The sequence below is a fragment of the Bos mutus genome, chromosome 13 (assembly GCF_027580195.1).
Source record: "Bos mutus isolate GX-2022 chromosome 13, NWIPB_WYAK_1.1, whole genome shotgun sequence".
Lineage (NCBI taxonomy): Eukaryota > Metazoa > Chordata > Mammalia > Artiodactyla > Bovidae > Bos > Bos mutus.
Window position 1 is genome coordinate 47,458,345 of NC_091629.1, and position 24,473 is coordinate 47,482,817.

Below are 24,473 nucleotides of genomic sequence, written 5' to 3' on the forward strand. Positions count from 1 at the left end.
CCGCCCGCCCGCCTCCAAGGCCTCAGCTTCCCCGTCTGGAAAAGGGGAGCAAACTCCAGCCTTTAGGGCGGCAAGAGCCGCGCGATGCAGAACCCCAACACAATGCACCTCTGCGACTCCCCATTCTCCGGGGGTGGCAGCCACTGGGGAGAAGTCACCCAAGGGGTCACTCCCTCCTGGGGACGGGCTGAGCGAATGATGGTCGGTGTGGAATATTACACAGCTACGAACAGGACGGGAAGGGGCTGCGCGTGCCCGCTGAGGGCGGGTCCCCACATCTTTACGGGGTCCAGTGAACTGCGGAAGCACCGGTGCGCCACCTGGTGGGCAAAACCCGCAAGCACCTTCCCCTGTGAGAGTATCTTCTGCAAAATGGGAGTAAGGGAAGACATTGTTGTGGGCACTGACAGTGAGGGCTTAAAAAAGGGGTTGGCTCAGAGAAAGCCCACCTAAGAGCATGCTAAATAGATCCGTGTGGACAGTCTGCCAGTCACCCTCCACTCTCAAGCTCAACTTAGACTTCCCTCCCCCACCATGGGGCCCCCTCTTCAATCTATCATCCCCCGCTGCAGCCAGAGGAAGCTTTTAAAATATAAAAAGGGAGCATCACTCCTCTCACACTCACCAGTTCTTTCCCCCTGAATAAAGCCCAAGACTGAATGTCTCTCCACTCTGGCCCTCACCTCAGGGCTCCAGCCACCCTGGTTTCTCTCAGGTCCTGGGCCCATATTGCCTTCTGCTTGGTGTATTCTTCTGCTTCCTTCTTAATTTCTACTATCCTACAGCTCTAGGTCAGACACCACCTTTTCCAGGAAGCTCTCCCTGATTTTCTCATTTATTTGAGTTTCCTCCAGCAGATTCTGAGAGCTCCACAAAGGGAGGGAACACATGTCCCCAGAATCTGACACAGAATCAGCTGGTTGTAATTATCTGCTGCCTGTTTACAAATGTCCAGAAACATCTGGAAGGAGCATAGCCAACTGATCAGGGTGGCCTCTCTGTGGCTGGAAAAAAGGGAATTCATTGCTTACTTTAGCGGACCAGTTTTTTAATTAGGGTAAAAAAAAAAGGTGATGAAACCGATCATTCTTGGGGCTGTGAGGCTCAAATAAAATGAAGCCAGGCAGGGACAGGGAAACGGAAAGTAGGGAACGGTCATCACGCCAGCAACCTTGACCTCTCCCCGCCACAGACCTGCTCCCAGTACACAGTCCCCAAACTGGGCCCAAACACCATCAATATATTTATTAAAACCAAAGCAGAGGGAACAGAGCTATTAGGAAGGCAAATCAAAGTGCAGATTGGAGGGTGGGGCAGAGCAAGAAGTGGGGTGGAGGGGGCACTTCAAATGCCACAGGAAGGGCCCCTGTGGTCTGGGCTTGGGGGGGGAGGCCCTTCACCCCACCCCTCCCGCCCACCCTGTCAGTGAAGGTCCCCCACTCACCTCTCCCATCTCACATCCATCCTGGGGGCAGCTGGGGCCCTGCAGTGACCCCATGGGGAGGGACCACCCCCTCAATCCACCCATGGCTGTCAGTCAGTCAGTCTGTGTCTCCCTCCCTCACTTTCCGAATAAATAAACCACTCAGGCCTCAGCTCCTTCCGAGTGGGGCAAAAAACAGCTCAAGGACCCCTGCCCTCGCTCAGGGGTAAGGGAGTCGCGGCACCAGTCCCACATCCCTCCTACCCTTTGCTGATGCCCCAAGCTTGCCAAAAAGGCCTTGATAAATAAATAACGCTCCATTAAAGCTTCAATCAGAAAAACCTTTAAGACGATAGAAGTGCTCTCGCTGTCCTGCCAACAAGCAGGCCAAGGCCTCGCCACCTGGCCTGGTCAGCAGACAGGATTCTGGGGGCAGGTGGCCACCCTGGGCCTCGTGGGGCCCCTGGAGCAAGAAGACCAAAAGTGCAGTTAGAGCCCCCACCACGCGCACACATGGACTCATGCACACACACGTGGACACACTGGGGCGTGTTTTCAGTGCACGCACAGATGTGTTCACCTTCATTCCCCGGGACATGCACACACACATGCTCACACACCACTCACCCCATGGACACACACGTCGGGGGTTGGGTGCATGCACAAACACACCACAAACAGAATTCCCTTCCTGGCTTGCTCAGCCTCCTGGCAGGAGCCAGACTCCAGAGCTAGAAGCCACTGGAGGTAGGAGAGAGGGGCATAAATTAAACGTTTCCAATTAGGCTAGGACGGCCAGGGGCGGGGGGCTCCAGGGCTGCAGAGACGGGGTGGGCATCTCAGGAGGCCCTGGTCCCCCTGAGCCCCGTCAGAAATCCAGGGGAGTGAGGTCCCCAAAGTCACAGTCGAAGAGGTCTCTGATGCCCTCACCCTCCTCGAGGCCAAAGTGGTAGTCGAGGGCCTCGTGGGGGGGGGACAGGGTGATGAACTCCTCGGGGAGGAGGCTGGAGAAGTCCTCCTTCACGTGCTCCAGGAGTGAGTCGGCCGCCACGAGCGGGGATAGGCGGTCCTCGTCCACGGGGGCCCGCAGGCCGCCCATCCGGGAAAGCAGAGGTTCTGGGGAGACGGGTGAGCATCACAGGCCGGGGACACCCCCGGCGGGGAGGGGCTGACACACCTGCCCACCCACCCGGGAAAGGGGCCCAGCCTACCCCGCCCACCCAGCCTTCACCAACCTTGCTCCAGGCTGAGCAGGGACTGACTGGGATCTGTGGCAGGGGATGAGCGGGGTGATGATGGTGGTGGTGGCACCGCAGTGGCAAGGTCAGCTGTCCTGTCCTCCTCCCCCGAAGCTGCCCCCTGGGACGGGGTCTTTCCAGGGCTGGTTCCACCCACACTCTCCTCAGGGCACAGGAAAACGTCGATGGGGCCTTGTTTGCTCTTAAGGGAGATCTGAAAGTTCTGGGTGGAGGTAGCAGGCAGGGTAAACTGAGACTCAGCTGGACTACCAGCCCAGCCCAGTCCACCCTGGTCCAGTCTAGACTCCCAGGTCTCACCTCCGAGGAGTCCACGGCTTGGAGCTGGGTCTCAGGGGGAGCCTTGATCACCATGACCATCTGCTCTGCAGGGTCTGCGATGCTACGAAGGTCCTGGCAGGTCACATAGGCCAGGGTTGGTGGAGTCAAGGACCATATGATCTTTGGCCTTTGGGGGCCACCCACCCAGAACACCTCAGAAGGCAGAGCCCATCCCTGCCTAGTCACTCCTGTCCTCTGCATCGCCCACTCCAGGGCCTGGCACATGGTCTCAAGCAGATCTCATGCCCTTGAGCCTGCTTCTACATCTGTACAATGAGATCACTCTACCTATTGAATCTCAAGGTAATGATAGCTGCCTATAATCATTTCATAAAAATTACTTAAATCCAGGTATAGTCCTAAGAATTTATTCAGACCCATGACCTTGATGTCAATTAGTGTGTGTGTGTGTGTTAAGTTGCTCAGTCATGTTCGATTCTGTGACCCCATGGACTATAGCCCACCAGGCTCCTCTCTCCATGGAATTCTCCAGGCAAGAATACTGGAATGGGTTGCCATTCTCTTCTCCAGGGGATCCTCCTGACCCAGGGATGGAACCCGGTCTCCCACACTGCAGGCAGATTCTTTACCGTCTGAGCCGTTATCTCCAAAATGTATAAACATAACTTCTTTCAAAATAAAGTTTCTATTTTTGCAAATAAAAGCAACTCTAACCTTGAAGCTACAACTAGGTACTGAATCCCTGTATTAAATGTTATCCCTGTGTTAAATAAATCAGTTATTACTGATACTAGCGTTTCTGGTTTTAATCTGTACAGCTTTGAAATAGGATTGTTTTTCCCCTTTTCCAGAGGAAGCTGAGACTCAGAGAGGTTAAATAACTTGTCCAGTGTCACATCGTGAGTGAATGCTGAGCCAGGACCAGTATCCAAAGCCAGAACCCTCTCCTAAATCCAGGGCCCAGGGTAAGGCCCTCCACTCCCACTTGGATGGGGCCCTGATGACCCTCCAGGCAGTTCAAGGATATCGTTGGCTGTCAGCATCCTCCGAGAGCAGACGCAGCTGGGTGCTGCAGATGTGGAGCAGGTGATCCAGCTGCTGCTCACTCTCCTGCAGTTGCTGGAGGTCCTGGGTCAATCCTTCAAGCCGCCCGCTGATCCCCACCGTTGCATGGCTGCCTCTGCCGGGAGGCAACAGGAGGGGTCAGCAGCTCCCAGCCCCTCTTCCCTGGAGCTGTGACCCTCAGCGACCAGTCTGCTGCTGCCCCCTGCCCCTCACGGCCTGGCTCCTCAGCCAGGCTTCCAAGGCAGACTGGCTGGGTTCAGAGTTGGGCCTGAATGTCTGTGAACACCCACGTGGCCCTTGTAGGGGGCTGGGTAAGTGCACAAGGATAAGACATGCCGTGGAACACTCTGTAGCTGTGCAAAAAGACATGGACGCATCGGATACAAAAGTGGAAGCATTTGTAAGACATGTCAAGTGAGAAGAAATGAACACATCGATGTAGAATGGAGTATCTACCCAAAACTGAGAACGCAGACGTGTCAGAGTGGAGTGAGATGACCGGGGAAAGAGGTGAAAACGGGAAAAACAAACACAGCTGTGTTAGCCAAGCTCATCAACGGCAACACAAGCCAGAGCAGTGGTCACCTGGGTGGTATGAGGAAGGGACAGTGTCTGGGAAGAGGCACAGGGGAAGTTTCTGGGGTGCTGGAAATGTTCCTTATCCTTATCCAGATGGTGGTTACCCAGGTGAAGAAATGGAAAGTTGAGCTGCGCTAGATATGTAAGATTTGTGTTCTTTCCTGCATCCATCACCTCACGGAAGCCAGCTCTCCTCTCTAAACCTCGGTTTGCCCAGCTGTTAAGATGGGGATGCAGGCAGCCACAGCAGGTATGGCTCTCAGCTCCTCTGGCCCGGCCCACCCTGGGCCTCCGCCTACCCTCCTGTCCGGCCGGTACCTACAGCCACTGGATGTGGTTCTTGGACTTCTTCGCGATGAGGTGGATGCCCTCCAGGACGTTGGTGATGTCGTAGATGCGCCGTTTCTGCACCTTCAGCACCTCTGCCGCCCAGTTCAAGTCGACCACTCCATCAGCCGAGCGGCTCAGTAATTCCAAGAAGCGTTTGGTGGTCAGGTTCAATGATGTTTCGTAGCGTGACTTCTCCCCTGGGGACTTCACACCTGGAGGCCAGGCAGGACAAGGTCCCTTAGCACCACCCCCAGCCACACTGGGCTCCCTGGCAACGGCAGGGCAGGAGGATGGTAGGGTGGGGGTGGGAGGGGGCAGATGGTTCCTTCCCTTTGGTGAGGCCAAGCAGGGAGGCCCCATGACTGCTGCCTGCCAATCACAGAATTCCTCTTCCGGCTGGGGAACTTCCCACCCGCTAGGGCTTGGGGAAGCCATGCCAGGCGGCCACTCCAGCTGCCCCTTGGGGCCCCCTGAGGCCTGGATCAGACCCAGGCCTGACAGACCAGAGCTTACTCTGCAAGCATGCCTGTCTGTCCACGCCCCCTCAATGTGGGTCTGGCCAGGGGGCCTGCCCGAGCCCAAGCCCTGGGGGTACCTTTTCCTGGGTGGCGGCCTCTGCCCCGAGCTGGCCCGCTGCTCTCAGCCAGGTATTGATGGTCAGTTTCCAGGTTCAGCCTCCGCTTCACCTATGGCAAAAACAATGGGAGGATGCCCAGTAACCAGGAGAGTGGGGCCACAAGAGACCTGGCTGAAGACCAGGTGCTTCTGGGCAGCCCCCTGCCCCAGTCACTCTACCAGGATGCCCAAGAGTATGAGTGAGGGGGAGGTCCCAGGCAGCATGATCCTACCCCGCAGGACAGAACACTCAACTGGAAGGCAGAAGTTCAAGCCCCAGTTCCGCCACTACCTCCCTGGGGGACCTATGGTAGTCTGCAAACTTTTTTGCTTCTCCTCTTTTCAACAGATGGAGCCTAACGTTCCCTTAAGTATGGGCCCGATCTGGTGACTCGCTTCTAATGGACAGAATGTGGTGGAAGTGACGGTATGTCACTTCTGAGACAGGGTCACACAGGCACTAAAGCTTCCTCCTTGCTCTTTATTTGATCCCTCCCTCGTGGTTGGAGCTAGCGGCCATGTCACGTAGGCACTCAGATAGCCCTAAGGAAGCCCAAGTGGCAAGAAACTAAAGCCCCGCCCCCAACAGCAACACGGGCAGGCTTAGAAGCATATCCTCCAACCCTGGTCATGCCTTCTGATGACTGCAGCCAGGCCAACATTTGGCATTAACCTCAGAAGAGGTCCTCAGCCAGAAGCACCCAGCCAAGTCACGGCTGAATTTCCCACCCTCAGAAACCATATAACAAATGTCTGATGTTTTAAGCCATTGGGATACTGATCCCCTGAGTGAGTAACTACCTCTCTCTGGTTTCTGATTTGTCTGTGAATAAGGCAGCAGAATCATGGCCCCATCTTACAGGTAGGACAACTGAAGCCCAGAAAGACTCAAGGTGATACAGGCAGGAAGTGCCAGAGCCAGGATTCCCGCACGAGAATGGAGACTGCCCTGGGGATTTCACAGGCATCTCTCTCATATCCTGACCCAAACCAGCTATACCTGCCCCTCTGCCACCCACAGGGTTTCCTGAGCTAGAACCTGGTTCAGGCCCACCCACTGCCCTCATCGCATCTAGCTGCCAAAATTCCCGTCACCACAGCCACTGGCACCTCCTATCTGGACCACCCGGCTTGTCTTCCCGCTGGTCTCCCTGCCTCCGTCTGTCCCCTCCACCTTAGTATCCTCATCTGCCACCACTTCTCCCACAGGAAGTTCTGCTGAGCTTCTGAGTTTCTTCACAGACCTGCACCGCCAAGCCTTAGCCCATGCTGGTCCCTCCCTGGCTGGCCCTCGCCTCCCTCCCTCCGAGTTCACACCAACGCTTCCCCCTCCAGAGAGGCACCTTACCCATCACCTCAGTCTTTCCAATCAATCGCGCAATAGAAACTGAGCCTCGCAACCGTTTCCCACATGGTCTCTCGCCAGAAATTTCTGCAGGTGTTTGTCTCACCCAGAGGCCAGGGAGCCCCTCAGAGGCAGGCACTGGGTCTGAATAATCTCTGCACGTAAGGTCTGGGCATCAGCATGTTTGCTGAATGAACCGCCCCACATGCTGCCGGACTCAGACACACCCTCTCACGCAGGCACCCATAGATTTTCTCAGGTATCTGCCAATATCAGAGCTAATGCATGCTGAGTGCTTCCTGTGTCCTGAGCACTGCTAGGTAACTGCTTCACCTGCGTGTGATCACCCACAACCTCCAGCCGCCTTGCAGCAGGGGTTCTGATGACTTCCACTTCCTGAGGAGTCTGCACCTCGCAAAGGTCACACAGTGAGAGGTGGAGTCAGGATTCGAACCTTAGTGGGCTGGGCAGAGGCTCATCCGGAAGCCAGGCTCCCACAAGCCAAACCACAATGTACCCGCTCTCCAGCCTCGCCCCAAAGCCCTGAACCCTAGCATGCTCCAGCCAACCGCACCCTTTGCCTCCTTCCTGCTCCCTCAAAAGGGTGCCCAAGCTGAAGGTGGATCCATGCCACACTCAGGCAGACGGATGCCCATCTCTGCTGCTGTTCTCCAGAGATGCGGGCACAGGGACCCAAAAAGCAGGGATGAAAGAAATCCAGATGACTCAAATACCTATCCATGGGAGAGGCCACAAAAACTGGTTCATCCAGCCCTTGGAATACCACACTGCTGTCAAGAAGGATGGGGGCAGGTTGATACAAAACTCTCCCAAAGACATATTGACAAGAAAAACACGGTTATGAAGCAATGCATTTATGTGATCCCTTTTGGGGATTAAAAAGCTCATGAAACCATTTTCTCGGCTTCAGATTGTATTATTATAGAATCCATTTCAGTAGTAACCTTGGTATCAGGGCAAGGACCACGAGGAATTGCTGCCTTGTCTCTAAAGCGGGGATGATGCGCTATTGGAACACAGAAGTAAAGGAAAAACTTCAATTTCTAAAACTTTAGAAAGATGTCATAACCACCTTAAAAAAAGAAAAAAAGCAGACTCTGGAAGAGAAAAAAGGAAAAATGAATGGGGCTGGGGATCTTGTCCCCCTCAACTTTCTCATCTCTTCTTCTATAGTAAATATGTATTATATTCAGTTTGTTTTTAAGAGCCATGACAACGGGGGAGACGTGGACAGAAAGAGCCGGGAGTAATGGGTGAATTGCACAGAGCCTTGAAGGCAGGAGGTACTCAATGAATGCTCACTGTGCAGAAGCTGAGCCTGCAGCTTGTTTCAAGGACTGCCCCCAAACAGATGCTAGTGCAGAGAGTGGAGGCCACGGCTCAGATAGCCAGCGGCTACTCACAGGCACATTAGGGGGTGTTGGACAGCAAAAGCTGAGCCCATGTTTCTGAACAGCAGCAAGGTGGTACCAGGCCCTAACCCTGCTCACGGCAGAAGACGCGTACTAGCCCTTAAGTACTGTGATGGCAGAGGCTCTTTACGTGCCTCTGTGCCTAGAACCTCAGAGGCACTCAATAACAACTGCTGAATGAATGGAATGCTCAGACCCAATGAGGCTGCCCCTGACACCCGGGGTGTGGAGCAGAGGGCAAACCTCCTGATCCCAGTCCCTGGCTGTCCCTCTAAGCCTGAAGCTCCATTCCCCAAGGGCAGAGCAGCCCTAGGCCTAAGCACCTGTCAATCAGCTAAATAGAGGCTACTGGATCAGGCTCCAAGCTGGTACCTGGAGGGACAGGTTGCTGGGGTATAGGAGACCAATCAGCGGACTGACCCTGTGCAACTTCCCTCCCTCTCACTTATTAGGAGGAAGGGACCCTGGGCTTCCTTCATCTCTAGTAGCACCTCCAGGAAGTAAGGCATGCCAGCAGTTAACCACTCAGGAAATCTGGACTGGTCCCACCACTCATGAGCTGACTCACCAGGGAAGGTTCTAACATCTCTAAGCCTCAGCTTCCCTATCTGTAAAACGGGAAAGTTGTTGACAGGGTTAAACGAGTTAATTGGGTAAAGTGCTTGGCACATGGCCGAACTCACAAAACAGTCTCAAAACAATGGTGCCTCCTATTGTTATTATTAGCATCTCAGTGATTCCGAAGGACGGACATACTGGGCAGGGGGCCAAAGGGGTCGGGGGAACCTTGTTGGGATGTCTCAGGGACCAGCTGCTACCCAGGCCTCCGTCAGCAGTTGGGCTTCCACCTCCTTGCCCTGGGCCCTGCCTCCCGCCTCAACTTGCTCAGCCAACTGTGCTGAGACCCCATCCTGCCTGCCCATCCATGCCCTAACTCTACCCACAGGCTGCACCAGTCAAACTGGTCTCCACACCCTGTCCTGCAGCCCACAGGACCAAGCTCTAGGCCTCCGCCCCCGCCTTCCCCCCTCCCCCTAATTCAGACACCTCTCTGGGCCCCCTAGTCTCAACTGTCTTTAGCCTCTTGCTGTGCAGGGAGCACTTTATCAAGGGATCTCCCTGGAGCATTTACTCTCTCCTGGCACTGGGGGCCTCCTCTCCAGCTCCCAGAGGCCTAGCCCACCCAGGACTTCCACTGGGGCCCGGGGGTCTGCCTGCCTGATTAATGAGGTTCCATGGCAACCAGGGCCTGGGAGGGTGGAGGGTGGCAGATGGAAGGACAGGCAGAGGGAGGGGATCAGCAGCTGGCCCAGTCACCCCCGCCCCTGCAGAGAAGGCCTCCCAGCCAGGCAGCCTGTCCCCAGAGGCCCAGAGGGCCAGGCCTGCACCTGGCAGTCCCAGAAGCAGGAAGGAGGGTCTCCTCAATGGTTCTTCTATGGTCTGGTCCCAGAACACCCCCCTTTGACCTCCCCAAGCAGCCATGCCCACCACCCAGCCACAAGTTCTGGTCTGAAGCCAGCAGGCCTCAGTTTAAATCCCACTTGCAGCCCTGTGACCAGGGGGCAAGCCACTTCCCCTCTCTGGGCACAGTTCAGATGGGCACAGTGACAACACCGAGCTCACAGCATGGATGTGAGTTTTAGCTGCCTTGAAGTCAGCCAGAGGCCTGGCATGCAGTCAGCGACAGCTGAATACACGTGGACCATTATTATCATTGAGTCTGCTCCGGCGAGGAAGCTGAGGCCCAGAGCACAGAGCAGCAAACAAGGACTGGCCCGAGGTCACCCCGCACCCCAGGGCGGAGCCCTGAGGCCCAACCCAGGCTCGGCACCGCCCAGCCTGGGCGCTTCAGCCCACCCTCCCCCGCCCCCGCTGCCGCCGGGCCAAACATCGTGCCCCGCCCGGGTCTGCGCGGGGGTCCAAGGCATGCACTCGGCCCAGTGTCCCTGGTGTCCGTACCGGCGGGCGGCCGAGCGCGGGGCGCGGCGCGCTGGGTGTGGGCCGGGGCGCCTGCGGCGTGGCGAAGAGCAGCAGGTCAGGGTCCCGGGGGCCGGCGGCGGGTGCGGCGGGGCCGGCGGGGGCCGGCGGGGCGCTGGCGTCCTGCGCGGTGGAGATGATGACGATCTGCGAGGAGTCGAGCAGCCGCAGCGCGCCGGCCCCGAGCAGGGCCTCCAGCGCCGGCGCGCAAGGGCCGCCCGCGGGGGCCCCGGCCACGGCCATGGCGCTCACGGCCCGCGCGGCGCGGGTGGCAGTCGGCGGCGGCGGCGCGGGCCCATGGCGGCAGGTCGAGGCGAGGGCTAGATCCCGCTCCGGATCCCGCTCCGCCCCCGGCCGCCGCTGCCTGCAAAGTCCCGGCCACTTTTACGCGCCAAATCCTTTTTGCCGCGAAAGAGCCACGAGCCGCCGAGCGCTACCACCATTGGCTGCTCGGGCTGTGACGGAGGCGACGGCGACGGTGCCCATTGGCTGCAGCGCACCGTGCCGGCGGCGGAGGGCGGGACGGGGCGGCGGCGCGAGGCAGCACGGCCAATCGGGGGTCGGGGCGCGCGCAAGCTTTGTCGGGGCGGTGCCAGGCGCGTTCGCACTCCCCGCCCTCAGAGGGGACGGCCCCTGTCCGAGGCGTGGTGGCCCCACCCCCTCCCCGACGCACCCCCATCTGCCCGATGCCTCTAAGTGGAGACACTGAGGACAGAATGTGCATTAAGTATATCAACGTCAGCAGACCCCACGTGACTCCGAGAACTCTCACCTGTGGCCCCAACACCCTCGGCCAGATCTCTAGAAACTGCCCCTCCTCTCTTCTGGGTTCTCAGGCCCACCTCCAAGCTCCGGCCCATCTCCCTCAACTTCCTCACCAAAGCCGTTCACTTTCAAATCGTGTGGCCACCCTATTCCTCTCACCCAGAGCCCAAGCAGAAGGGAGCTGTCAGAAAATGGGGAGGAATGTCTGGCCTACTACAGCTCTGGGCTTTTCTACAAGCCCTCCTATAGCTGGAAACTCCAGTACCCTATGCACAATTTCTGCTTGAACTGATTCACTCATTCAACAAACGTTTTGAGAGCTGGCTCTAAGCCCCATTCTTGACTCCTGGCGCTAAGGAACTCACAGTATAGTGAAAAAGGGAAGAGGGAAACAGGTACAAGCATTTACAACATGATGTGGAATTTTCACTATTAATTCCATGTTAGATCTCACAAAGGGAGGAGGTGAGTATGCTGAGCATGAAAATGCATTTAATCCGGAGGCCCTGGGACCTCTCCATCAGCCATTTCTCATTGCTCAGATCAGCTGATTTGAGCAATACTGTCCTCTCCTCTATGCCAGGCTCTGTGCCAGCACTGAGGGCAGAGATGTAAAAGGCTTGATGATTTCTATGAACTTGCCTGCCATCTGGTGGGGACTGACCCATCAGGGGAAAAAAAAAGAAAGCTAAGACGCAATCAAGAATGAGATTCCTAGGCCCCATATAAATATCACTTCTTCCAGGGAGCACTCAGGTATTGAAGTTACTGGCTTCCTCCATTGTCCACCCCAACCTCTGTTCCAGCACTGAGCGGGCACACTGGATCTCTTTATCTGCCTTCCTTATCAGACTGGGAGCTCCAATAGGGCCTCTTCCCAACACTGGCCTGGTCCACAGGAGGTGCTGAGAAGGGCTGTAAAAAGAAACAAGCTCACACTGGAGGCTACCTGGAATGTCCCAGGTTTCAGAATCACCTGGGTGCTTGTTAACTATGGGCCCACCCCATCCCTGCCAATTTAGAATCTAAGCGCCCAGGAATCATTTTCACAAGCAAACTTCTACCCTCATGCCAGGTGGTTTTCATGTACATTCACACTGGAGAACAAATCAGTGTACTTGTATAACCAAAATGTGTGGGGCAGCCTCAAATAACAGCACCTTGCAGACACTTCATAGCCTCAGTTTCCTCATCTATAAAATGGGCTCACTGCCATTCCCCCACCTCACCTTCCAGGGTTGCCATGTGGATGAAAAGTACAAGGAATCTGAAAGTGTTTCAAAAACCATTAAGATGAGGTGGTTTAGGAACACACCAGGAGTTTCTTAAGCAGTTTGTGAAATTACTCATCGCAAATCCCAGACTATATGAGCACTAGAAGTGATCAGAGAGACTAAATAAGCTTCTTACAGTACAGAAGGGAAAACTGAAGCCCATTCAGGAGTGAACCAGCCAGTGACACAATCTGGCAGGCAATGGATTTCCAGCCCCAGGGTTGGCCTGTCCCCCTCCTCCCTCCTCAGTTCGAGAAGCTCCCACTAGAATGGTAGGTCTCACTCTAAATAGCCAAGCCAGATCCTGACAAGAGGGTGAGAGAAGCCAGCAACATTCCCACTCCAGAGGGAATTCCCTTCCTTCACACATTCCCAAAGGGGCTCAACAACAGTAGCATTCATTCTGTGAAGCTCTTTCATCCCCAACAGTCATTCAGCAAACATTTATCAGGTACCTATTATATACCAAGCACTGTACTGGTTGCTGGTGAAGGAAGACAGATACCATTATTATTGCCCCATTTTAGGATGAGGAAACTGAGACCTAAAGGGCATGAGCTTACCTAGCCAATGAAAAAGCTTATTATTCAGACTTAATAAGACCAAAGCCTGGGGATTTTCAACGCCCTGCCCTCCCTAAAGTATTCCAGTACACAATCTCCTAGGTCAAAGCAGGTGCCCTCCTTCCCACAAGCTCTCCTGTCCTTCTGTAGCAAAAAGGAGTAAAGAGCAGAATTTCCAGTGTGAACTCAGAGATAAGGGCCTTCTGCATCTATTAATACCCACTTGAAAGCCGCAAAGGCTTTCTAAGATAGAGCCTCTTAGCCCCAAGCCCGAGGTATCCTGATAAGCCTGTTCTCAACAGTTCTCAGGCTTCAAAAAAAAATCCACAATTACTGGGCAGCCATTTCCACTGATGATCTCCTTTCGACCTGATAAATAAGTGAAGCTCATTTATCTACATGGCTCAGGAAGGAGGCTCAGAGAGGGGCACTCGCTGCTCAAGGTCACACAGCAAAATAGAAGTCTTCCTCTGTAAAACCCAGGGCCTGCCCTTCATGTACAACCCCTCTGTAAATACCTCAGGGTCAGCCTCAGGGCTGTTAAGAGTACAATGTGTGGTTTCCAAAAGGTATTATGTGGATAGTGGCTTAATTAACAGGGGCTCACTGTCCATCTCCACCTTTCTCAAGTCCTAACTCAAGAGAAGTCCAAAGGGGTAGAAGCTCCTGGAGCCACGATCCTTTGCCTGAAGATCTCTTTCCTAGAGGCAGGCTGGTGGAGGAGTGATAGCCTGGGTTTCTAAATCAGGTGGATGTAAACGAGAATCCGAGTCTGTGACCTTGGACAAGTCAATTCACTTCCTCTGAGCCTCACTCATTCATCCACTCCCCAGTCTCCATTCAATATTTACTGAGCCCCTGCTATGTATCCGACGTTGTGCCAGGTGCTTGGGGGACAGCTGAAAGCAAAACACTCATCTCTGACTCCTGGAGCTCACCCTCCAATGGGAGAGTCAGATTTCTTTGTATCTGCACAATATGCTCATTAAGAAGTTTGACAAGCGACACAAATAGTTCAAAGCTATTTATTCCGCATACACCAACTCCCCTAAACGTACATTCATAGCTTAAAAAAAAAACTCCAGACATGAACATCCCATTATTATAAGGAATACATAATTGGGAGAAATGATTCTGTGGGGACTTCATTTTATTAAGAGGCACAGAGACATCCATTGTTGAGTTCTGGCAGAAGGAGGTGGGGAGTTTTATGTCTGCAACATTACATTCGTCTCGAATGATCCCTTGTCACTACGCTGAATGGTTTGACTGACGGTTTACTGTCTCTGGAGATGTTCTGTCACGGTGCCAGTCCTGGCTGTGTCTGAACACAGGCCTCTCACCCATTCGGGAGGCTGTCTCACATAGGAGCAAGCCTTGGGAGTTGGGCAGACCCCTACCGTGTGGCTTGGCCAGATGGGTAAGTGATTTACCCCCATGAAGAGCTCTGATTGCCTCCTTGGTAGAACAAGGGGCAGGGGCTCCTCAACAGAATGGGTGTCCGGGTTCAATGAGAAAACAAGACAAGCAGAGTTTGCAAACTGGCCCGCAGGCCGGATTTAATTTGCTCAGGGTATTCTTCCCCTGAATTATGAATTAGTTTTTAAAACAAATTTTAAATTGGGACATGCTATAGAAAATTTTCACTTTTCACTTTCTTGTATTGGAGAAGGAAATGGCAACCCACTCCAGTGTTCTTGCCTGGAGAATCCCGGGGACGGGGGAGCCTGGGTTGAGCTGCCGTCTATGGGGTCACACAGAGTTGGACACGATTGAAGCGACTTAGCAGCAGCAGCAGCATAGAAAATTTTAAATATTTGGATTTTTAAAAATTTTTGGCTGTGTTGCATGGCTTGCAGGATGTTAATTCCCTGACACCTGGAATCCTAACCATTCGATTACAAGGGAACGCCCAAATGTTTGGCTTTAAAAAAAAGTAATATCTGGCAATGCCAGGTAGGCCATCAGGGTACTGAGCAAGTGCTGTCCCCCATTTAGCCAGAGCCTTGGCCCTCCAGGCAACCAGTGTCCCTGCCTGGCTTGCCTCTCATGATGACCTTATTTGCCCTGCCACTCTGAGTTTGCAATCCCTAATGCCTGTGCCCGGCACTGAGTAAGCATCCAATAAATGTTAACTACTCTTAGGAACATTACTAGAGCACCAGCACAGCTCCTCTTTGCGGAAGACATGGATGTGGAAGGGAAGGGGAGTGGGTGTTCATGGGGCTTCGTGCCAGCCAGCAGTTGCCTGACTATGTGGCCTTGGCTCAGTCTTTGGTCATCAGCCAGTCCAAATGTCCAGCCGGAGGGTCCAAGGTCAGTGGAAGTGGCTAGGCTTCTAGTCCATAAGTGAGCCTCCCTTCCCTTGCACCCCCATTATTCCATGAGCTCCAGCTCTGGGGACCCCCTCTCCTCTCCAAGGCCCACCCAGTGCCTCTTCCTTTCTCTGTATCACGCCAGCCTCTGCAGTGGGATTATGCTTTTCCAAGCAGAAGGAAGAAAACCTGACAGGGTGGCCATGCCTGCCCTGACCAGTGCTGCAGTGAGGGGCTGGGGAGCCCTCAAAGCAGAAGGGCTCTGTTTTCTCACCTGTAAAATGGGGATGGTAATAATAACGATCACAGTGTTCACTTTATAGGCCTGTTGGGACATTAACTGAGTTATGAAAGCGCTTAGGGCAGTAGTTGGCGCGTAGAGAGCCCTCAATAAATGTCAGCAGTTACTAAGAATGAAGGCTGAATTATGGGAGCAGCTTGCCTACATCTCCTCCTAATTTTTCCAAATGAGAAAAGAAAAAAACTTCTTGTTAGGCTGCAGAACGAGTTTTCAAGCAGCAATCCATGCACTGCTTCCCAAATTTTATTAGGCTCAGAGACAAGGAGAAAAACACACTTGGACAGCAATGAAGTGTGTAGATGAGACAATCCTATATTCCACTGATTCTCAGACCATTTTCTAAAAATTGATTAATATTTTTTTTGGCTGCACCAGGGGGCAGGTGGGAATCTTAGTTCCCTGACCAGGGATTGAACCCGTGCCTCCTGCAGTGGAAGCACAGAGTCTTGACCACTGGACCGCCAGGGAAGTCCTCTCTCAAACTTTCTTTTTTCGTATTTAACAGCTCTGAAAGTGAGGTGCAGCATACAATCAATGGCATGCCCATTTTTAGTCAGCAGCTCTTCTCTTTCCTAGGGGCTCAAGATAAAACGTTGTGCCTCATTTTGGAGGGTGTCTTGGAAGTTGGAGATAAGGTGGCTGAAAAGCACGGGCCCCGGGGCCTGCGCCCTCAGAGGCCTCATTGTTCTCATCACCTCCAGCCTCCCCAGCACATTTGAGGCCGGCCACGGTGGAGCGAGTCGCTTTTCTCTCATTTTGCTCGTTTTCTTTTCTGACACCTGCTGACCTGCATTTGGTCCCGGGGTTGACAGCACATGGCAAATGCGGTCAGGGAGGGGAGTAGCGAGAGCTCACGAAGAGAAGAGAAAGGCTTTTCATAATATATTAAGATATTCAGAAAGGAGGAGCCTGAGATATTCTCCCTCCCTCTCCTCTTTTTTTTTTTTTTTTTGAACAACAACAAAAAAATCCCTGCTGGAAGCCAGAGTTACATATATGCCAAACAGGCCAGGAAACCCAGCAGGCCTCCTGGAGCTGGCAATGAACCGAAACAGGGGCATTGTGTCCAGGCCACTGGCTGGCTGAGGGGCATTGTTAGGGCCTGGCCCTGTCTGGGAAGAGGGGGGCGCAGGGGGCAGGGGGAGTGTGTTCCCATGACTCCCTGGGGAGTGACAACAATCAAGGCCAGCTGCGAAGCTCGCATGCCAGGGGCCCGTGGGCGGGTGGCTGGCCCCAGAGGGGCCGTGGAGGGCTGCAGGGGGCTGAAGAGGCGAGGGGAGGCGGCAAGATCCAGGTCTGTTTCTCAGCTGGGCGGGGGTGGGGGGGTCATTTGCTATACCCGTCTCTCTCATCCCCACCTCCAGAAAGTCCCGGGCCACTGAGCCACTTTGCAAATGATACCCCAGATCTGCCCACTTCTCTCCACCCCAAGGCCCCACCCTGATCCAGGCTGCCATGGTCTCTCACTGGGACCCCTGCCTGGCCTCCTCACTGGATCCTGGTGCCAGCCTGGCTCTCTACGTTCTGTTCCCCACACATAGCTAGAAGGATCTTTCCAAAATGTAAATCACATCACAGCCACATCACTCTCCTGATTAAACCTGCCAAAGGCTGCCTGTCAAACTGAGAAGAAAACCCAAACCCCTCACTCTGGCCCACAAAGCCGGCCTGATGGGCCCAGCCAGCCTCTGGGACTCCATCTCCGACACTCCAGGAAGCCCCCACCTGCCACTCTGTCCCAGTCTCGCAGACCTCCTGCAGGCCCTGGAATGCTGTCAGCTGTTTCCTCCTTAGGGCCTGAGCACTTTGCAGCTCCTATGCCAGGAACAGCCTTCCTCTACCTCTCAGCATGGCTTGATCCCAGAGCGAACAACACCTCCTCAGAGAGGCCTTCCCTGGAAAACAGACCTTGCTGCTCTCTACTGCACTGCCTTCCTGGCACCTACCACTCTGAACTGTATATTCGTTAGTCTTCCCTCCCTGGGTGGTAAACCCCAGGTGAGCAGGAACTGGTTTTTTCATTGCTAAACCCTAGCCTCCCATATCACCAGGTACATAGTACCTAGCAAGAACTCAGCCAATATTGATTGTTGTTGTTCAGTTGCTAAGTTGTATCCAAGTCTTTGTGACCCCATGGACTGCAGCATGCCAGGCTTCCCTGTTATTCACTATCTCCCAGAGTTTGCTCAGATTCGTGTCCATTGAGTCGGTGATGCTATCCAACCATCTTATCCTCTGTCACCCCCTTCTTCTCTTGTCCTCAATCTTTCCCAGCACCAGGGTCTTTTCCAATGAGTCAGCTTTTCGCATCAGGTGGCAAAGTATTGAAACTTCAGCATCAGTCTTTCCAATGAATATTCAGAGTTGATTCCCTTTAGGATTGACTGGTTTGATCTCCTTGAAGTCTAAGGGAGTCTCAAGAGTCTTCTCCAGCACTACAGTTTGAAAGCATCAATTCTTCAGCGCTCAGTTTTCTTTATGGTCCAGTTCTCACACCCATACATGACCACTGGAAAAACCATAGCTTTGCCTATACGGACCTTTGTCGGCAAAGTGATGTCTCTGCTTTTTAATACGTTGTCTAAGTTTGTCATAGCTTTTCAGCCACCCTCAAGCAGTTCTGAAACTGTGATGCATGAACCCAAGTTCCATGAACTTGGACAGGAAAAAAAATTACACCTATATTTTCACTAGTCTCTAACTGAAATGTAACATTTCCTTCCATTTTAAATGTAGGCAACAATCCAGAGGCCAATTAGCAGCAACTTGGGACTTTATCACCAAGAGAAATCACAGCTAGTTCCTTATCACAGCTGCCCCAGGGATCCTAAGATACTGTTCATGCTTATGACACCTGTGACATCCTGGTAGCTTTGGACCTGCCACTCCATCTTTTTATCTGATGTGTTTAAAAAAGAACACACAGGGCTTCCCTGGTGCCCTGTACTCTTTCAGTAGTAAAGAGTCTACCTGCCAGTGCAGGAGATACAAGTTGGAGCCCTGACCTGGGAAGATCCCACATGCCTCAGAGCAACTAAGCTTTTGTGCCACAATTATTGAGCCTGTGCTCGAGAGTCTGGGCGCCGCAACTACTGGAGCCCGCGCACCGTAGAGCCCATGCTCTGCAACGAGAGAAGCCACCGCGATGAGAAGCCTGCGTGCTGCACCTAGAGAGTAGCCCCCGCTTGCCACAGCTAGAGAAAAGCCCGAGCAGCAGTGAAGACCCAGCACAGCCATAAAAAATATTACTAAGTCACAAATATAAAAAATATTATTATTTCAATATTCAATATAATTATTGTCTTTTATAATTCTATTTATGGTTTAAAAAACAGCATTCTTAAAAAAAAAAAAAGAATTCTTGAGAAGGGTCTAGAGGCTTCACCAGATGCCAAAAGGGTTCATGACACACATAAAAAAGACACCCTAAAAAGGAGTGTCGTGAAAGAGCTGATGTAGGGAGTTCCCTGGCAGTCCAGTGGTTAGGACTCTAAACTTCCACTGCAGGGGGCCCAGGTTCAACTCCTTGTTAGGCAACTAAGATCCCACAAGCTGGGGAGCGTGGGTAAAAAAAAAAGAGCTGATGACGTATGACTTTGATCTCTCTCAGCTGACATCCAGCCCATGAGACGCTGAAGGGAGAGCTCAGAAAAGCAGGAGAGCAAGGCTTCCAACAGGAACCTCATGACCTGCATTTCACTGCTGCCTGGTCCTGTCTTGTTCATGAAATCATGAACACACAGCCCTGCAACAGAAAGCAGGAAGCCCTCTTGAAAATCAGTACTCAGAGGGGAGCCCAGCTTTCCCTCTATCCTCTAGCTGGGCCCCTGTGGCCTCCAGTCCCAAGAGTGAGTTCTGCAGGAGGCCTCTGGTTAAACTTAACACACTCTCATCCAAAATGTGGGCTTTCCCCATGGCTCAGTGGTAAAAAATCCACCTGCAACGCAGGAGCCACAGGTTCAATCCCCGGGTCAGGAAGATTCCCTGGAGGAGGGCATGGCAAACCACTCCAGTATTCTTGCCTAGAGAATCCCATGGAGAGGGAAGCCTGGTGGGCTACAGTCCATAGGGTCACACAGAGCTGGACATGACTCAGCACGCACGCACCCAAAATGCTTTTCAAGACTGAAAAAGACCCTCTCTATCCCTATGAATCTGCAACAAGATAAGGGAAGGAAAACAATTTTTTATAAATACCCTCATAGAAAGCAACCCACCTGCAGTCACAGATTGGTTCCAAGAGGTAGACACAGCACGACGTGCTGGTTTAGGAGAGTGTCAGGTTTAAAGTCTGATTCTCACAAACCCAACACACATCATGAGAGTGGGAGAAGCGAACAGTGTGGACAGAAACACCATCTCCAGGATCCTTTCTGGAGCCTGCCGTGAGGAAGGCGGCAGTCGTGAGAAGCCAAGGAGGCAGCTTCTTGGAGCCTGGGTTTGTGAATCATCACTCTCACGTGGGTTCCCCGAACAACCTCTAATTTGGGAGAGGAGCAGCAGAAGGGCCCCAAATTCACTTCAACTTTGTCCTTCCCCTTTCAGTTGGAGTTCCGTGGGCATTCATGTTGGGTGTCATCTACGACAAGACTCAGGACATCTAGGATGATTCATCTTCATGCTGATCTGCCCGAGATATTTGGGGACTTGGGGGTGGGGTTGAGGGGGACAGGAACTGCCTCAAAGAAAGGACTCCCTTTTTAAAAAAAAAAATAATACTAACACTGACTTTTTTTTTTGGTCACGCCCCATGGCTTGCAGGATCTTAGGTTTCTGACTAGGGATTGAACCCGTGCCCTTGGCAATGAAAGCACCAAGCCTAACTACTGGACCGCCAGGGAATTCCAGGACTCACTTTTGTATCAGATTATTGATCAAAGAGAAACCAAACATGCAGAGAACAAGGAAGGAGTGTCCAAGAGTTCTTGAGATGACAGTGCAATGTAAAAGCTTCTTAGAGGACAGAGATGGGTGGTTGTGCAGAGAATTTCTCAGGAAGGGTGCACTAGAATGGATGGGGGCGCCCCTGGCTGGGGAGGCGGTGGGTAGGTGGAGCTGAGGTTCAGGGGGAACTTGACTCTTCCTTATTATACCTTTGTGTACCCATTTACATTTTGCACTATTGTGTATGCATTATTGCTTAAAAATTTTTGTTTACAGCTTTGCAAGTTAGAGACCTCATAGGAAAGTAGCAGGAGCTTAATTGACACATATTAAAACACTGCTATTTCAGGAACTAGCATTTACGGAGCGCCTACTGTGGGCCAAGGGCCTCTGGCAATCCCAGTTTTCCAGGTCTTACAGACACGGAGGCTGGGCCAGGAGGGAGCTGAGTGGGAACTCCTCCCAGGAGCCGGGGCTCTAGTCCTGCCTGAGGACCACACCACCTCCCTCCCTGGAGTGAGCAGTTGGAGGCACCAGATGCTTTGGCAGGATCCAGAGAGATGCCATCTGTGAGGGGAACCTATTCTTAGAGAGCAGAGACAGTGGGTGGGGGAGCCAGCCAACCCCCAGCGGCAGTGGGGGGACGTCGGGAGGAATGGGGGGCAGGCAGCCAAGGCTTTTACCTTCAGCTGAGGGGTGGGGCAGGCCAGGTTCAAAGCAGAGTGTCCGTAGTCTTTGGGGCCAAGCTTCCTTTTACATTTGGAAGATACATTGGAAACAGCAGCAGGCATTTATCGAGTGCTTACTTTATATGCTGTCGTATCATTTAATCCTCCACACCACCCTCCAAGGCATGTGCCGTGAGAATGGCTGTTTAACAGATGACAAGACGGAGGCCCTGAATGGTTAAGTCACTTACAAGGAACCAGCGGAGCCAGAACTGAGCCCAGACACTCTGGGTTCCAAAGCTGATAGCCTTAACCACCAAGCTCTGCTGCCCCTCAACTTGCTGCACCGGGGGCAGTTTTAGTTTGGGTTCCCCCAAGAGCACACCCCAAGATGAGGATGTTGAGTGCAAGCAGTTTCTGTGGGAAGTGGTCCCGGGAAGCAGTGGTAGGGGCACAAGGAAGGAGACAAGGGAGGAGGTGTTATCACACGAGTGACCGCTGTGGGCGGCCGGAGCTCAGGCTTGCCGGGTGCTCTGGAGCCAGCGTGGAGCAGGCACCTGGGAGTTATCCCACCCAGGGGCAATCAGAGTGCAGGAGTGGGGGTCTCCACCCGTCCCTGGTTGATAGCTGCTCCCAGGATGTACTCATCTCCAGCACTGCAGGTCTGCGGCAGGCTGACAGAACAGGTGCCGAGAGCAAGGGAAGAGCCCTCAGGCAGAAAGACTCAGGGTGGCAGCAGGGTGGCTGGTGTGCACTGAAGTGGTAAGTTAGACAGGATATGGGTGGGGCACTCCAGCATCTGCTTTAAAATCCACTTGCTGGTTGCTACCCTCTCCCCTCCCCATAACCTCAGGGCCTCATTCAGCCTCCACAGAGTGAACTAAGGGAACTTCAAGACTACCTTCTCTAAGCTGGCAGTACAACATCGTGCCTGAGAATACACCGTTTAGACTCAGATCCAGTCCCACCTTCATGACCTAACAGTTCTGTGACATAGCTTCCTCATTTGTCACATGGACTACTGGCTGGACCCTGTCATTCCCTACCACCTTGTTACTCAAGCTCAGAACAGCAGCAGCCATCACCCAGGAGCCGTGAGAAACCCAGAATCTCAGGCCCCACCCCAAACCCATTGAATCAGAATCTGCATTTTAATAAGATCTCCAGTGACTCATGTGGATATTTCTACTAGTAATTTTAAAAATATAAAAAAGAAATTAAAGTATGCCTACTCCAATGTGTTTGATTTGTTCAGCTTGGTGGTTTAAAAAAAAAAAAATCAGTTCTGGCACACACACAAGTCTCCAGTTCACCAGGTCCCCGTCCCTCCCGACTGCATAGCACCCAGAACATCATCATTTATGCCTCTTCCCAGGCCCCTATAGGCATTTGAGTGTGCACCCCAATAACTAGCTAATTTTGCATAGCATAGTTTAGGTTTCTAAATTTAAGGCACTGAAAAAAAAAAAAGAGCTTTGAAATAGCATAGATCTGGTTTGGCTGTCACACGAGTTGTATTGCCTTTGGCAAGTTACTTCTCCGATCCTCAGTTTCCACATCTGTAAAATGGAGATCAAAATATGTACCTGCAAGGTCACTGTATGGGTTAAAAATAATAATGTGCAAAGCACCCAGGAAGGAGGAAGGAGGAGTTCACCAGGTGGATGTCATTAGTAGCTGAAGCAGCCGTCATAGTTACACAAGTCCAATGTAGACACCAGGTATTACTATGATTATCCTCACTTTAGTAGAAACTGAGCCTCTGAGAAGAACCTTCCCCAAGGTTACACAGCAGTCCAGTGGGGACTCAAACCCAGGTCCTCCAGCTCTGTATCTGCACTGTCCACTAGAATTTTCTGCGAGGATAGAACGTTCTAATCTGTGCTGTCCAATACAGCAGCCACTAGCCACCTGTGGCTGCTGAGCACTTGAAATGTGACTGGTCCAAATTGAAAAATGCTGAAAGTGTAAAACACACACCTGATTCTGATGACTTAGTATAAGAAAAATAGAATGTAAAATATCTTATTAATTTTTATATTTAATACACATTAAAATGATAACATTTGAGAAATACTGGGTTCAAAGATATAATTAAGGTTAATCTCTGCTTCTTTCTGTCCCCACATTTTTTTTTTTTTTTTGGCCATACCTCGTGGCATGTGGGATCTTAGCTTCCCAACCAGGGATAGAATCCATGCCCTTGGCAGTGACAGTGGAGTCCTAACCACTGGACCACCAGGAATTCCCTCCACTTTTTAAAAACTGTGGCTGCTAAAAAAAGCTCAGTCACATATGTCTCACACTGTGTTTCTGTTGGACAGTGGAAACACTGGAGCTTCTACAATAGAACACCCAAGGCAAGGAACTGAGTATTGTCTAAAAATGCATTTTTGCAACCCACTGCCCATCAGCCAGAAGCCCTCTTTTACAGAAGAATGGTCAGAGAACATACCCACCAGAAAGAGACTTCAGTGCCCTCGTCTGGGCTCGATGATCCCTGAGGCCCAGGGTGGGGTGTGACCTTCCCTGGTCTCTCAAGAGTCAGCAGCCATCACCGTGCCCAAGGCTCCTCAGCCTGATTCGGTGGCTCGTTTCACTATTCAAGAGTACCTAATGAGAACTGATAATCAGTGCTTCCATTTTGCCAAATGGAGCCCTGGGCTAACAAAAGTTAGTCTGAGACCCCAGATCTTGAAGAGGTAGGAGCCTCTGGGATGGTTAGCAGGTGGAGCCAATCTCAAACCGCGGCTGGATACCCCTGTCACCCGACTGGGGTGCAGGAGCCTTCCTGAGCACCTGGGGGCCCTGTTACTTGGAGGGTTGGCTCTTGTTGTAGATAAAGAAGTCCGAGAGGTCGTGCCACACGTTGCTGTCCTCGTACAGGTAGGTCATGGACGACTGCAGCGAGGGCTGCAGGGTTGGCCGGTGGTACTCGAAGAGCCACAGCACCAGCCCCCACACCAGCCCTGTGAACCATGGAAACGGGTCCAACCTGGGTTCAGGGATGAAGCCCTTCTCCACGCCCAGGCGGCACAGGGCAAATAGGACGCGGGATAGCAGGTACATGCTGATCTGTGGGAGGGAAGGACGGGGTTAGAAGTGGGCCCAGCCACTGGGCCCGACCCCGACCCCGACCCCGCCCCACCCTGGAGTGCTGCCTGTGCACTGGATCAGGGTTTTGCAGAGTATGAGCAAGGTGATTTGAAGTGGTTTGCAGCAGGCATTTGAACATTACTGTTTATGTCTTTTTTTGTTAGCAGTATTGCATGGCAAAAAGGATCTTAGTTCTTCAACCAGGGATTCAAACTATATCCCCTGCAATGAAAGCACCCAGTTTAAACCTCTGGACTGCCAGGGAAGTCCCACTATTTATGTCTTTTATTATTCTTTTTAAT

At 52.6% G+C, this 24,473-nt stretch overlaps 2 protein-coding genes across 4 annotated transcripts in view; both read right to left on the bottom strand.

The window, feature by feature from the left end:
- Positions 1-145: 145 nt before the first annotated feature.
- Positions 146-10,700, bottom strand: E2F1 (E2F transcription factor 1). The gene is made up of 7 exons (XM_070381596.1): positions 10,288-10,700; positions 5,531-5,621; positions 4,928-5,147; positions 3,989-4,141; positions 2,980-3,094; positions 2,659-2,884; positions 146-2,539 (listed from the first exon to the last, which is right to left on the bottom strand). Exons 1-7 carry the CDS (start codon positions 10,546-10,548, stop codon positions 2,292-2,294), a joined length of 1,314 nt encoding a protein of 437 aa, XP_070237697.1. The 5' UTR covers positions 10,549-10,700; the 3' UTR covers positions 146-2,291.
- The window catches only part of PXMP4 (peroxisomal membrane protein 4), a 34,979-nt gene continuing 15,610 nt past the window's right edge, over positions 5,105-24,473 (bottom strand). For 2 of the 3 annotated variants that reach the window (XM_070381597.1, XM_005896925.2), the window contains one exon: positions 18,867-24,150. In XM_070381597.1, coding sequence (XP_070237698.1) covers positions 23,887-24,150 — 264 coding nt within the window. In that variant the 3' untranslated portion in view covers positions 18,867-23,886. Of the gene's footprint in view, positions 5,148-5,530; positions 5,622-18,866; positions 24,151-24,473 lie in introns of those variants that run through there. The other variant, XR_011466587.1, reaches the window with a different exon arrangement.

What these genes read in the sequence shown, in the direction of transcription:
- E2F1 (XM_070381596.1), bottom strand. Translation starts at nt 10,548, where the DNA reads ATGGCCGTGGCCGGGGCCCCCGCGGGCGGCCCTTGCGCGCCGGCGCTG. An exon ending in AAGAACCACATCCAGTGGCT is followed by an intron (nt 4,142 to 4,927) that starts GTAGGTACCGGC and finishes GCCTCCCGGCAG; the next exon opens with AGGCAGCCATGCAACGGTGG. An exon ending in AAGCCGTGGACTCCTCGGAG is followed by an intron (nt 2,885 to 2,979) that starts GTGAGACCTGGG and finishes ACCTCCACCCAG; the next exon opens with AACTTTCAGATCTCCCTTAA.